The sequence below is a fragment of the Primulina tabacum genome, chromosome 1 (genome assembly GCF_025594145.1).
Source record: "Primulina tabacum isolate GXHZ01 chromosome 1, ASM2559414v2, whole genome shotgun sequence".
Taxonomy (NCBI): Eukaryota; Viridiplantae; Streptophyta; class Magnoliopsida; order Lamiales; family Gesneriaceae; genus Primulina; species Primulina tabacum.
The window spans coordinates 10,559,570-10,575,041 of record NC_134550.1 but is presented as its reverse complement, the minus strand read 5'-3'; the positions used below and the strand labels follow the sequence as shown (position 1 = coordinate 10,575,041).

The 15,472-nt window shown below is 34.0% G+C and overlaps 1 protein-coding gene and 2 pseudogenes across 2 annotated transcripts; 1 reads left to right on the top strand and 2 right to left on the bottom strand.

Moving 5' to 3' along the window:
* The first annotated feature begins 92 nt into the window (after positions 1-92).
* LOC142540888 (putative glycosyltransferase At5g11130) lies at positions 93-1,417 on the top strand (annotated as a pseudogene).
* A 2,406-nt stretch (positions 1,418-3,823) lies between these two features.
* LOC142540874 (L-ascorbate oxidase homolog) lies at positions 3,824-7,302 on the bottom strand. 2 transcript variants are annotated; one of them, XM_075647304.1, is made up of 8 exons: positions 7,004-7,302; positions 6,825-6,934; positions 6,488-6,758; positions 6,232-6,334; positions 4,937-5,282; positions 4,474-4,842; positions 4,317-4,395; positions 3,824-4,212 (listed from the first exon to the last, which is right to left on the bottom strand). In XM_075647304.1, exons 1-8 carry the CDS (start codon positions 7,148-7,150, stop codon positions 4,009-4,011), a joined length of 1,629 nt encoding a protein of 542 aa, XP_075503419.1. In that variant the 5' UTR covers positions 7,151-7,302; the 3' UTR covers positions 3,824-4,008. The 2 variants fall into 2 exon arrangements, with proteins under 2 accessions (XP_075503419.1, XP_075503423.1); XM_075647308.1 differs by having other exon boundaries at positions 7,062-7,166.
* Positions 7,303-7,617: 315 nt separating this feature from the next.
* Positions 7,618-10,190, bottom strand: LOC142540882 (lysine histidine transporter-like 8; annotated as a pseudogene).
* Between the last annotated feature and the right edge of the window lie 5,282 nt (positions 10,191-15,472).

The window sequence follows — 15,472 nt, the reverse complement described above, 5'->3', positions numbered from 1 at the left end:
ATTATTATTATTAATGGATCTGGACATTATAATTAATAAAAGTGACATTATTTTTTATTAATGGACATTATAATTAATAGTAATAATGATCTGATAATCTTTGCTAGATGAAAAGACTAGAATCAGTTGTTCCAACAACCATATTTATTGTCAAAACCTGTGACAAAAAGCTGAAGCTTCGACCTTTGACTTCAATGGCTGCCACCGCCGCCGTGTATTTTTTCCTCTTCTTCCTCATCCTACCATATTTCGCTGTCGGATCACCCTCCCCATACATGTCCGCCACCACACTCTTCCAAGACTACCAGAACATGCTCACAACGTTGAAGATTTTCATCTACGACACACCAAAGTCTCCATTCTCTTTTCCCGAACTTCCCACTTCGCTGTTCTACAATTCCCTTTCTCGCAGCCCCTTTCTCACCTTGGACCCCTGCTGAAGCTCACCTCTTTTTCGTTCCGTTCTCCCCTGGCACCTCCGCGCGATCTCTGGCGCGTTTAGTCAGAGACCTCAGAAACAACCACCCCTACTGGAACCGAACTCTAGGAGCTGATCATTTCATTGTTTCACCGGCAGGTATCGATTATTCATCCGACAGAAATGTCCTCGAGCTGAAGAAAAATTCCGTCCAAGTCTCCGTTTTCCCCGTTGTTTCAGGTTATTTTGTCCCGCATAAAGACATCACCTTGCCTGCCTTTAATATGTCCCCACTCGCTCTCTCCCACGCGCAGGACCAAGAAAATCCGATGACCGATAAATCTTTTCTGGGATACATGAAATGGGACGGGGAAACGGAGCCGAATTTAGTCAACGAATTGAAGTTGCACAATGACTTTTTGGTGGAGGAGTCTGAGGCGTTGGATTATATGAGGAATGTTCAAACGAGCAAGTTTTGTCTGTTTGTTTATAGTGGTGATGTCTCTGGAATGGTGGAGGCGATGTCTGTAGGTTGTGTGCCGGTGTTGATTGTGGACCGTCCGATCCAGGACTTACCGTTCCTTGATGTTCTGAGATGGTCTGACATGGCTCTGCTCGTGGCGGCGAGGAGCGGCGCTGAGCGAATGAAGGCTGTGTTGAACGGCGTGAGCGAGGAAAAGTACATGGAGATGAGAGAACTGGGTGTGGCGGCAAGTAAGCATTTGGTGTGGAACTTGGAGCCTCAGCCGATGGATGCTTTTCATATGGTGATGTATCAGCTGTGGCTGAGGCGGCATGTTGTTAGATATGCTCGGAGAGATTTTGCTGTTTGATTCTGGTAGACAATCAATTTGTTGAGAGAAATCATCATGTATTGGCTCAAATTGTGTTATTTTCTGTGTAAATTTCAGTCATTTTATCACTAGTTATTTTACTTATTGTTATTATTATTATGACTTGTTGATGTCATATTACATAATACATAAAATGAAGCATTCATTTGCCATCTTGAACTTGCAGGTATTATGTTTCCCATGGACCTGATAATGATCTACTGTCACAATTCATTTATTCTGATACAGAATATGGCATCTAACAGAAATATTTGTTGAGTCTGACTAGCTCATTAGTTGTCCTTAGCCAGTTGAGAGAAATTGGCTGGTGACACATTATATAGTGGACCAGAATATAATGTTTGAGCAGCTAAACGGGAGGCTTTATTTGTTGGATGGAACAAATCCCAGAGAAAATACTTACCGCGGTTTGTACAAAGAGTAGCTGTTGAATTACAGGGGCCTCGCGCGTTAACGGTCCATAACCACGATCTCAAATTCTTAGACAATTGACGGAAACTAGAAAACTCAAGAATAAGATTAATTCAACCTTTTTCAACTGTGGTTGCTTTGACAGCAGAGCAGCATATGCTGATCCAAGCATCATAATTCTAGTAATGTATTGAGTTTCCAACGAAAGGCTATTGGATTGTTTATAACATCAATTGCCATTCTGTATGCATGTCTGAGTGAATACTTTATCCCAGGAAGTTGCGAGCTGATGTTAGCTAGAAGATTGTCCAGGGCTGTGTATAATGTGACTGCAAAATCATTCATAGCGTTGAAGAAACCATCAGTACCATTAGTGTTTTTTCTAATGAATCTACTGGATGGACAGCAATCCAATGGTGCCAGCTTATGATGCCAAACTTTCTTGCTCCCCAGCCCATACAAAGTCTGGTGTCCATCGATATGAAAAATTATCAGTTTAAGGTATGCCCTTGTATAAGGAATTTTGATTTTTCAAATTTGATTTAACCTATGTTAATAGAGAAGTACACCGGTATAGATAGAATGAGCTGAGATCAGAATGGAGATGAACTAGGCATCGTACTATTGCTTTTGAAATAACCGATTATGTCATTTCTCCCTATATTGATGAAGAACAAAGACTTGGACAGCATTGTTTCCGTTGCATATTGACCTGACAGGGCAGTTAGTCTCATGCTGTAGAAAATTGAATGCTTTGCTCGGATAACAGCACAACTGATTGTTGAGTCCACCAAAATAATGTAGTCTTAGCATATAGTGGAGAGATATAAAAAGAACTGAGCCTCTGAGTTTGGCCTACCACATTTGAAACGGCTGAATCTAGCAAACCTGCACCACCAAAAGCAAAGTTTAGTCCTTTGCAGAGATGGTGTATGAAATGAGACTTGAGGGCAAGTAGAAGCAGAAAGGAGTGGGCTTCTTCTGAGCCCGAAAGCTTTGCTGAAGTAAGAAAATTTTACATCAAACTCACAAGAATATATCCATGTGAAACATCGCCCATTTGTTGAAAATGAAACAAATCAACAGTTGAACTAGCCGAGAAAGTCAGCGTTGTTCAATTCATTGCTGAACCTTCCAGTTGGGAGACGATTATAAGTTCCCACATCGGCTGTTGATTTCCCAAATGTGAAAATGGTTGGGGTTTTAAGTCATCGCCCAAGTGAGGGATGGCTTTGGCTAATTAATATGATCAGTAAAAAAAGGAAATATAATGACGCATTAAGGAATGTCATAGCCATAACCAAGTAACCAGGCCGCAAGGTAAATGATTTTTTGCTTCCTAAAATTTCTATGGCAGGGTTCAGTATGATGTCAAAATTTATTTCCCAAGTTTTTTGATAATTTTCTGAATTCTTGATTCAATTTATAGTGTTGTTTTGTGTCACCGTCCAAATATAAAATATTTGTCACACAAGCAGACATTTTTTTATGAAAACAAAGAGGTGGTCTTGATGTCCTAATGTAATTACTGACTAAATTCGCAGTCAGTCCCCCATTCTTGTTTTCATGAAAATTCATCGATTGGTAGAAAGATAAAAGATAAATAATTATAAAAAGTTAATTTAACACGTGATTAAAGTGAAAATTCATGATTCTTAGATGAGTTATATATGTCAATGGACCCTGGAGAAGCCTATTCATGTGTTGTTAAGATAATCAATGATTGATTTATACAATGAAAATCATAAACCTCGTAACAAGGTGGTAGAGTTAGAATGAACGTTAGATGACAAAATGGGATTTGGATCCTCTGCTGTGGCTGAACATGTGCTGTGCTCTTTTTTACACGAGATGATCAGCTTATCATGGGTAAAAAGTGCATGGTGTTGTGCTGTGTTTTCAACCACAACATTGGATCCAAATCCGACAAAATGGGCATCCCTGCTTAATGACCGAGATCCATAGATAAAACTGATTTTGGTATTCTCAAGACATCTTTGAGATCTTTTGTGTCTCTGCATAATTGAGAATGCAAGTCTAATTACATACATGGATACCAAATAGGTTTTACCCTCATCGAGTTTGTTTTTTTTTCCTTAATAATTTAACGCTTCTCTACAATCTATACTTTCATTTGAGATGAATGAATTATAAAGGCAATCTGTAATTCATTTTAACGAGTTACTGAATACAAAGATAATTAAACAAATCCCACCTTCGCTTTCTTGTATTTATTTGTCAGAGATAAAGAAGGTTGCTGTGTTAGGGCCATTCTTTAGGTTGTTTAAATGGTTTCTACTTTTTATTTTCTTTGAGGAGGTAATTTTAAGAGGTCCGGTGCTTGGCTCTTCCACAAAGCAATGCATTCTTTGGAATGGGATACTCGTCCCTGACAGAGTGAATCGGTGTATAAACACGCAGATAAAACTGTTGTCCTAGATATTGCCTTGCCCAAAACTCAGTCCTCAGGTTCCACATTCCCACATTGTCAAGAGCAACATAAACCGCTGTCCATGAATTGGGATAAACCTGTAGCATAAAAACCAAATATGGCAATCCCCATACTGTATTAAGCAGAGAAAATATATGGGACACATCATGTTTACAGAAAGCGGTTGACTGAATCTTTGAACCTGAGTGGTTGAACGTGAAATGGCATCTTTAAGATTGTATTGTTTTCGACTATTAGTAGTCCACTGACCAATGTCCATCCTGAAAACAGTCTTGCAAACCTTAATGCTCGTAAGTAAACCTGCATCCATATAATTTAGACACAGATAAGACGCTCACCCTACAACAAAGAAAGAATATCCATCAAGGTGCCAGCTCTGGATGATGTCTTCATGGTTCTCGAACACTATTTCCACAAAAGCTCTGTGGTCGGCTCCCATAACAGACGTGTTAATGTGAATTTGTTGAACCCTGGTGGGGTAATCAGGAATGCTTCCGACATGAAATACTCCTGCAATGTTGAAGTAATCAGCCAGTTTGAGTGGCGTATCTGCTGGAATGAATGAAACACCATTAACTGCATAACGCTGCTTGCAATTAATTAGAGCGGCTGAAGTAGCTAGCTTGATGGTTCTGTTCACTTTGATCTGGCCATAGTGGTATGAACCTTGAGGGTTCGGCCTTGGTCCACTTGCCGTTAGATTAGTCCTGAAAATTACAAAACATGTCCTTTGCAGTGATGAATAGGATGATTTCTAGAAAGTTTCCCATAATGTCATGTCAGTGCGTGGCCGAAAACTACCTGGTAGAACGAGCTTGTTTTAGCGCCCACTGAATGTCAGTGGTCGGACCAGGTGGTGGAGGGCCAGATACTGGTGTTAAGGAGTTTCTGTAGTGAAGGACAGCAGTAGTGATGAGGGCTTGGGTGGTGAATCGCGTTGACACTGCAATGTAGTAGTCCTTAGCAGGTTGATCTGCAGTGACTAGCACCGAGTAGGACTGGCCTGCATGGATATCTAGGGAAGATATGGTATTCTGCAAAGTGTGAGTACCCTCCACTTCTACCACCTTCATCAAATGTCCTTGAATGCGAAAATTTAGTGAATTTTGAAGCCCAACGTTTGATATCCTTAGCCTGTACGTTTTTCCTGGAAAAAACAATCACATCAGTTGAATTTGTGCTATCATGAGGGTGGTATCTTAACGTAAAATCGAAAGGTTCAAAATTGATTTGAACATGTGAGATCTATAAAAATATATAGACGTGTATAACCAAATTAAAATTGAACTTTTGGATATAGTGCATTGACATATATAGGACACTGTTTTCCAAATGTGAAAACAAAAAATTAGTATTCCATTAATTGAGTTCATAATGTAAATGGACAATAATGCCTATAGTAAAAAATTACCATTTCCTATGGTTTTTTCAAATTGTGAATGGACAATAATGTCATTTTCCACTTAATGAATATAGTCTATAATTAATGTATTTTACATTTTCATTTTCAAGTGTAGTTAACTATGCTAATAATAGTATGACCTTCATTGAGTTGCATGACTTTTTATAGCAATTATAGATTAATAACTTACACATTACTTCAAATTTTTCTTTCTTGATATTTATTAGTGATAATATTAATTAATTGAGTAGGTATCTTGTGAGACGGTATCACGGATCTTTATCTGTGAGACGAGTCAACCTTACCGATATTCACAATAAAAAGTAATATTTTTAGCATAAAAATTAACATTTTTTCATGGATGACCCAAATAAGAGATCCGTCTCACAAATACGACCCGTGAGACCGTCTTACACAAGTTTTTGCATAATTAAAATTAGTTCTTTTTAGCATTTAAACATTAATTCAGTTTCACTTTTATAAACCCCAAAACTTTGTTCTCTTCCATAAAAATTTATTGTTGGAGATTAGAGATTCATTTAAATTTTAAATTCTACTTATATATAACAAGAAGAAGAACTGAAAATAAGCTAGTATCACACAATGATTGAAATTGGTTTTTAGCTCCAAAACTTAAATTTTTATTATATATAACATAATATAATAGGATCTACGTGCATGTTAGTATGAGTACCTGGTTCAACCGTGAATGACGCACCATTAGGTCCACGACCATTGATGAGGATTCCATCTGGAAACCTGAGCATTTTACCTTGGTCTAGAATGGACTTCAAGTTCTGCAAATTTAGGAGAAGTCAAACCTGTTAAATTTTTGTTTCGAAAACTGACTGATCGAATTCGTGCTCTGGATTTTCTTTCTTTCTTTCAATTGGGTTTTAGCTGCAGGGACTAAATAAGTTATTTAGAAACGGTGTATTCTTCTTGATGACCTTGTGATTTGCTATGTACCAATCTCCAATGAGAATGGTGAAATCCCCGTGAGGCTGGGAGAATGGAACAGGAACTTCAGGCCTGGTGAGGATCCTGATCCCTCCGTATCCACCAGCTGCTTTGTGGAATTCAAGGGATGGGAAATAATAGAAGCTTCCAATTTGATCCTTGACTTGCATTTTGTAAGTGAAGTTGCTGCCTGGAGGAATTGGACATGTAGTTCCATGTACTCCATCTTCGAACGAATTTCTCCTTTGCTGAACCCCGTTCCTGTATTAATCATAACATTAAAAAATAATCGTAACATTCAAATCTTACAAGGAGTAGTGGATAGACCAGGATAGAAGGAATGGCTCCGGCAGATTATTGTGTACGTTGATTATGAGATTATCGTTGGTGACCGCGTAAACATCGGGTCCAGGAAATTGACCATTTATAAGAATTGCCTGAAACAATAGAGATCAACTGATAAGTGATGCGTGGTTTTGGAAGCATTGTTATTTACAAGTACATACTTGTTGGCAAACGCCGAAGGGGTAAATTTCACCGTAAGTGATGTTCCAAGTGAAGAACCTGTAAGGATCTTCGGCACTACCAGCTACCCAAAGCCATATCAGGAAAACTATTGTACTAGTCCACGTGCATGTCTTTCCCTGATTCATGAAGAAGATTTTACATTAATTGTGAATGGAAATGGAACAGGACTGGTGGGAGTTAGATTTATATGAAAGAAAAGCAAAAAGAAGAGCCGGAGAAAAAGTAGATGGCTGTCCGTTGAGCCTTCCATTTTGCATACTGTCACTCTTTGCATGGAACTACTTCTTGTGCATATATAATACTTACACGTTACAAGAATGTCCTCTAGCTAACCATCTTTCTTAAAAACTCATTGGTTTCGCATGATCTTATTTCCTAGTTTGTTTGGTTAATCTGAGTGATTTTATCATATCATTCATGGAATTTCCATGCCTTAATCGTTCTGTTTTCGACTATAAATACCATTAACTGCATTTGGGTACTTCGCAGTAGCCTTAGAATTTGGTTTTTCTGGTTGAAAGATATTTTCTTTTGCATATTATATACACTTTTGTGGTTGGCAAGGGCTGGAGATAGGTAAGTGTTCTAATAATTCTTAAAAAAAAAAAACCCACATATCAATACATATATCACAATCGCAAGTAATAATGCTCAAGAGAAACAAAATAAAAAGAAAAAAAATTACAGTTGAACTCTTTATCCCTGATAATTTCTTTCCCAGGTCCTGATCATTTACTCAGGCTTGAAGAAGCTAACTTGTACTCCGGTATCTATCACAACATAGAGACCCGCAGCAATCAAGGCTGCGCTCAATCCCATTCCCAATAGTCCCAATCCCCAGTTCAACCACCATGTTAGGCCATACATCTCCGGCTTCTTCAATTTCAGCCACATGAAACACGGGTACGCCAAAGTCACCGGCAATGCGATTCCTCCTATTAACCCCGCCACGCTACCCAAGAATGGGATTGCCACAGCAACAAAGAAGCACCCAAATCCGAACATGGCACGTATTGCTGCCCTGAGCCACCAGGGGCATGGCTTCTTGAACCTAATGGTATAGTGGGATTCCATCTTATCAAACATAGGCATGCCATATATCTGGAACGAGCTCACCCCATTAATGATCACGAAAGAACTTATCAATCTCAGCACCCATCGCGCAACATCACGCCCGTGGAACGCAAATACAGCTGCTAGCATCCCACCATTAGGAGGGATCTGCCAATGCATTATACTAAATTGTTATCTGATATTTGCATATGTGAGTTTTTGAGTTGATTAATAAAGACGTAGGTACATACCATGCGACCATAAGCCCAATAGCCGCCGATGGCCAGTGGGAATAAGCAGAGTGCCACAATCAAATATGCAAATTTGACGCCTCTCCACATGGGCACACTGGATGGATGCTTCTCGCTGGAAGGCATGGTGGCCTACGTTCAAATGCCAATTTTACTAGAATACAAAAATTTCCCTTTTCACATTTCACTTAACATTAATGCGTGCATGCGACTTTTCCACTTTTACTGATGTCCAAATTTTTGACCAATTTAAAGTTTGTGTTCATATATCTTTTTTTCACTAATTGGAGCAATTTTCTTGATCATGAACACGTTCCACACAGTAAATGACTCTGTAGTTTCTAAGCGCTATGAAGATGATGATGACAAACAACAGTGGACTTCATTATTTCTACAACAAGAAGTAAAAAAATCAAAGCCGTTTCAATTAAATGTTCAAAAAACAAAAATTTTCTGCAATAAATTATATCAATTTAATAAATAATTTTGAATATATTTTTATACAGGTTGTGCGCGATTTATAAATGGTCAACAACATGCAGAACCCACTGTATTAATTTTAAATTATTATTAGTGTAATAAAGATTGTGTGCGTTTGAAAAATTGGGCTCACCTGGATTTCAAGGATGAGATTATGTCCTCTGAAAGCGAAAGCAATGATCCCAAGTGCGTTCAGAACATCGAAAATTCTGCCGATTTCGGTGCCTTTCCTCACTGGATCGTACGACACGTTGGGCAGCCTCCCCTTGCCCACGGAGACGCCCCATATTCCTGTGCAGTAACCAACGGCGGTGAGGGACCCGATCAACGAAAGCCCGGCGATAGAATTCAAGTTGGGAAGCTGAGACAGAAGCACCGCCGCGCACGTAAACACCAAGTACCACTCCACGTTTGTTAAAGGCTTGGTTGTGCATGTGCCTGCACACAGAGTTTGGTAAAGCATTTTCGAGGTCGAGCCACCGATCACTATCAGTGCCACGCATGTACCACCGGAGAGATACATAATCGGGAACGCTGCTAGGAATTTTGACAGCTTTTCTCCTGTAATTTGGACATTAAATCATGATCGATGTCTATGTTTATGTATGATCGATGCCAATTCAGTGACGGTTAATTAGTTAGTGAACGAAAGCTCACCGAAAGTGGCGCCGGCTAATTGCATGTATCTGCTGTACCGTATTCCACTCTCTGGAGATTCATGGAGCTGCACCAGTAAATATAACGTGTATAGCTGCCATATGAAAGCCAAGGTCAAGCAAATCACACCCCATGTCCTGCAAAAGACAACTTCAATAAGAATTCCAATATTTTTAAGAGAAAATTATTATTAATTACCAAACGAATGTCTGAATTACCATCCAAGAATCGTAAAAGCAACAGGAAGAACAAGGGCTTGAATCCCAATCCCAGAGCATAAAGTATGATAAGCTGCATAGTACGCGTTTCCATTTCTTGATTCAGTGATCGGAAGCCATGCATCCTGAGGGTCAAGCTTTGTGAGCTTAAGTGCTTTCCTCAAAGGGCTGCCGAATGGAGTGATGAAGCGCGGGGTACGAGTTTTGGAGTTCTTTTATTGGTTCCACCAGGTGTAAGTAGCGGCGACCGAGAGAGCGACGGGGAGTGGAATTGTGAAGGAGGGAGGGAGACGATCTGCGGAGTCTGGGCTACAGGTGGTGTCGGAGCAACAGATGCCAGCCGAGGAGTCATAGGGGCTGAGTTCTGTGCTGTGTCAGCATCAGGATTTGCAAAATCACCCATGACTTTGTTCTGCCTTTCACGCTCTCTATACGTGTATATATAAGAATGTGGTTTGCTAGTACTGCATCGGCCCCCCACCCTATCTAGCAAATTGTTTCGGGTAAATGGAGTCTATATATATATAGATATGGATGCTGCTAATATAGTACTAAATAAATATTAATCAATCTGAGGTGGTTTCGATATAGTGTGCTTAAGTTGACCATGCTTTTGGTAGGGGGGAGAACAAAAGTTTTGACAAAAAATTTGGGCTGGCTGCTACTGTACGTAGTGCTGAACATAGAAAGTGGGTGGGTGGAATCTCGTTTTCTCACGTATAGTAGTCTAAAGTCATTTTTGACTGCTAGCGCTGCTGATCATACCTCGTAATTAGTAATTGTTTGGCGAGAAATCAAAAGAGAAAGGAAGCAAATATCGGGACCGAGGTGCATGGCTGTACGTACTATATATATATCTACTATTATCTATTATATATATAAATACGTGACTTTACTATATCAATTTACATGTATCTTCTTATCAATGGCTTATTTTACATTAATTAATTGATTGCTTTACATTAATTGTTTATTTTAAATGTGTCTTTTCTTTCTCATTATTCATATTTTAAATATGTGTGATTATTAGTATTTAATTTTTTATGTCTACCCAAATTATAATATGTTATTTTTATCCAATAATATCTTTTCATTATATAAATTAGTATTTGATTTTTTTATGCATACCCACATTATAATATGTTATTTTTAATTCAATGATTTAGATTTTGTATTTATCTTTTCATTATGTAAATTAAATTAATTAAAGTTTAGAAATAACTCATTATTGAATTGTGAATTTTATTTGGTGTCTTATTAATTTTTTTCATGTCCTCATGTGACAGTTTGCTAGAATTTATGTGTTTAAATTAAAGTTTTTTTGCAACCGAATTTTTTTGCGGTTTATATTTATAATTTATTTAAATAAAACACGGTAAAAGATCGTTGTGATTTGAGCCGTCAATTTGGGTTGGGTCTGTCTGGTTGGCCTGTATCGCCAAACAGTTTAAGTGAGTTGGGTTGAAATTTTGTCGACTCATTTAAAGGTGAGACTAAATGAGCTCGCACAAGTTTATATTGAATATCTATATATCTAATATTATCGATTTTCAATCATGAATTCTTGTTATAAAATAGAAAATATCATTTTGATTTCAAAATTGTGATATTACTATCTTGTCCAAAATTGTGGGTCCGAGACATTTTGGCAGTCGCTCAAAATTGAGTGTCAAAGTTGACATTTGAGTTGTATTTTTGGATTCCTGACAATATGTTCGTCAACATATTATTTTTAAGTTAGTTTTATCAGTATCGTGAGAGATAAATATATTTATTACAATATATAAATATTATCATATCTTTAAATTAATATTTAATTTCATGTTTGACATATTATGAGTCTTGGTAAAATGAAGAACAATAAATTCAAACAAACGAATACAAAAAGTCTGGGGTTAAACCAGAATTATATGGTAGTGAAAATTAATATATAAATTTTTAATGAATTTATCGATGTTAAGATATATCACAAATCTTATATCATAATATATGAAATTTCAACTTTATAAATGAAATAAATCAAAAATATATGAACTATACAAAATTGTATTACATGTACAATCAAGTAATTTATTATAATTGTATTTTATTCTACAAGAATTCTTATCAAACTCAGTTATTGTGGATTTAACATCTATTAAATCATCAAACTAAAGAACATGTCAATTAAACTAATTGAGTAGTCACATATTCTTGAATTTCCTAATTAATTTTTTATCTTGATAATTTGTTTCATTTAATATTTTAAATTATAAGACACTGTTACTATAACTAAAGACACATTTTTTTAAATGTTCGTAAGAACTCAATCACTAACTCATATGAAAAACATTTATCGACATACTATATTGAAAACATTCTAATTAATTCTGAAAATTTTCTAATTTATTAAGAAAAATTCATTTACAATAATCATATTTAATCTTTTTGGGCTAACACCATTTATTTTATAAGATATTCATCGTAATTTTTTATTTGTATGTTAATCTTTAAATCTTAATTATGATATATATTATTTTTCTAAAAGTTCTTAAATAATGATTTAATACATTTATTCGACACTTCAATATTAACATTTTAAAATATATTAATTTTATATTTTACGCGTGCAACACTTCTAATCATGATTATAAAATTTTAATAAAAATTCTAAAAATGAATTAGGTATAACATAAAAAATTACACAATTAATCAAAAACATAAAATAAAAACTAAATAATTGTCTATTACCTATAAACTACTAATACTGATTTCTAAAGATTGAATTCGGTGAGAATGGAGGCCACTATGTACTAAAAAAATAAAAAGTTAATGCTTGAATGAGTCACATTACTAAGTTAGTGAAGTAAAAACGAAGGACAAAGTGAGTTAATAAAAATATTATAATGGGCTAAGTTGAATTAGACTTATATATATAAGTATCTCACTTGGTCTCACCTTATATATGTTTTGTCACTGTACAAAGCGAAAGTTCATGCACTATAGTGTTCTACATTTTCTTAATTTTTCTCTTGATTTCAAATTTAATTTCATCATCTATTGGTCTTTAAAAATATATTAGAATTTTTTCTAAACATCTAATCTTAAATGTGATCGATTAATCAAATAATTATTATACTTTGTATACAACAATAAATATATTAATATATTTGAAGATAGAAAAAGTAAAGTATTTAGAAGAATAAAAAAAGAATGTTAGAATTAATACTATAATTATCTAATGTCAATTTTAAATTTAACATCCTACATTCGAAAATGTGTTTATTGAGGTAAAGACTGTGATGATAAACTAAAAATAATAATTTATTTATCATTGTAACGTAATAATAATGTGATCGTTATTCGGAATCAGAAAATGATATACTTTAACTTTTATATTAAATTGTATAAACAATTCTTTCAATATTTTTAGTGGATAAACATGTTAAATCTATTAAAATTAAATAGTAGAATTTAATAATGAATATGAATGTATTAATTCAACTTTCAATTTGGGTTTCGGGATTTTGTCAACATCCTATATATATTTATTTTCTGATTTTTTTATTTTAAAATATAAATTTTCAAATAGATGAAAAATGATTTTTTTTCTCTACTACTTATGTAGAATATCAAGTATATATTATATTCAAATGTCTTATTAATTCATATGATATAGTAAAAGGTTATTTGCATAAACTTATTTGTTGAGTACAATAATTGATCATGTTGGGTAGACTAATTGAAATGTTGCGCTTGAGCTGTTGTACTATTTAAAATATTTGATTTTTACCGTTATAATAATCTATAGGTTTTGATAAAATAGTAAACGCTTGAGCTTACAATTGGTATCAAGGCCAAGATCGCGAGTTTGATTTTCATTGATTGCAATTGGTGCAATTATTAGGAGATAGATTGTTTGGTACAATAATTGTCCACGACTGTTATGTGATTTAAAGATTTGACTTGCATAGTTACCATCAGTTATAGCTTTTGGTAAAACGACAAACGCTCGATCCTATATTATTCGATTGTAAAGCTAGATAAAACAGGTTGCACCAACTTTTAGTTTTGAATGGATCCCTTACATTTTACTCGATTTTTAAATTTAGAAGTATTTTACAGTTTTCAAATATTATTATATATTGAATTATAATTTATCACTTTCAAATTGGATAAATATACAATAAAACTCATGTAAATATTATTAACAAAAACATTTAAATGAAATATTGGATTTGTCGATAATCAAAATAAAACATAAACAAATTTTGATTATTGAGTGAGAATAAAGATATTTAAATAAATTTATAATTGCCACAATAAAATAGTGCATCTACAAGCATTTATCACTGTATTTTGCAACTAAAATGTCAAAAAAAGTTTCTACATATTATTTTTATATCATATTTAAAATAATTATGAATCCTAATTTTTATTATTTTGAGTTAGCCTTTGTTATGAAAAATCATTGTGAATAAATTGAATTTGAAAATTCTTATATCTATGTATATCACATATTAATATATCAACCTAAGTCCAGGTAATAAAAAACTACAAAATGAACTTATTCATCTTCAATGTACACAAATTATATAGTAAAGATATATGACAATTAAGACAATGAAGTAGAATATATGTTCACATATAACAAAATATATAGACAAGAAAAACAATAAAAAAATATTTTTCAAGATATAAATATTTTTTTAACTTTTTACGGTGAGTTGGAGAAGATAAAAGAGAAAAAATATTAACTCTTTTGGGTTACACAAAAAAATAGAAATGGAAGAACTATTTGTCATACAATGAATTCAGTTTCCAAATTAAATATATACTATAAATTTATATTTACCGTTCAAACTTTATAAATGCAATGAATTTTTCTCAAGATAAGTGTACACAGTGGTCCCGTTAAGATATATAAATAATTAGAAAAATTAAATATATTAATTTTTGGAGGTAATACCAATATGACATTAGTAATTTGATTGTGCTAATTATACTTATGAGTTTAACATGAAATATTAAAATAAGTGTCATAAGAGTCAATAAAAAGATGATTTATTGTCAAAAATATTATTATTATAAATTGAAAATAAATGACAACATTTAATCAATATTTTTTAAAATCAATCCATCAGTACTTTTTATGTGATGATAGATTGTTATAATAATTAGGGGTGAGTATTCGCTCGGTTCGGTTACCGATCGAACCGAATTAGTCATAATCAAACCGAACCGAAATATTTAGCAATAACCGAACCGACTGAATTAATTTTCATAACCGATGAAAACCGATAGACCCAACCCAAATTGACGGATCAAATTACAACGATCTTTTACCGTATTTTATTTAAATAATTTACAAATATAAACCTCAAAAAAAGTTCGGTTGAATAAGAATTTAATTTAAACACATAAATTCTAGCAAACTGTCACATAAGGACATGAAAAAAAATTAATTAGACACCAAAGAAAATTCACAATTCGATAATGAGTTATTTCTAAACTTTAATTAATTTAATTCACATAATGAAAAGATAAATAAAAAATCTAAATCATTGGATTAAAATAACATATTATAATGTGGGTAGACATAAAAAAATTCAAATACTAATTTACATAATGAAAAGATATCATTGGATAAAAATAAAATATTATAATGTTAGTAGACATAAAAAAATTAAATACTACAAATCACACATATTTAAAATATGAATAAAGAGAAAGAAAAGATACATTTAAAGTAAGCAATTAATAATAATGTGTAGTATATATGTTATCAAGTATAAGTGTTTAATAAATT

Coding starts and splice junctions, on each gene's coding strand:
- LOC142540874 (XM_075647304.1), bottom strand. CDS start 7,150: ATGAATCAGGGAAAGACATGCACGTGGACTAGTACAATAGTTTTCCTG. Junction 6,759..6,824: donor GAGCCATTCCTTCTATCCTG/GTCTATCCACTA, acceptor TGATTAATACAG/GAACGGGGTTCAGCAAAGGA. Junction 4,213..4,316: donor TTTCACGTTCAACCACTCAG/GTTCAAAGATTC, acceptor TTTATGCTACAG/GTTTATCCCAATTCATGGAC.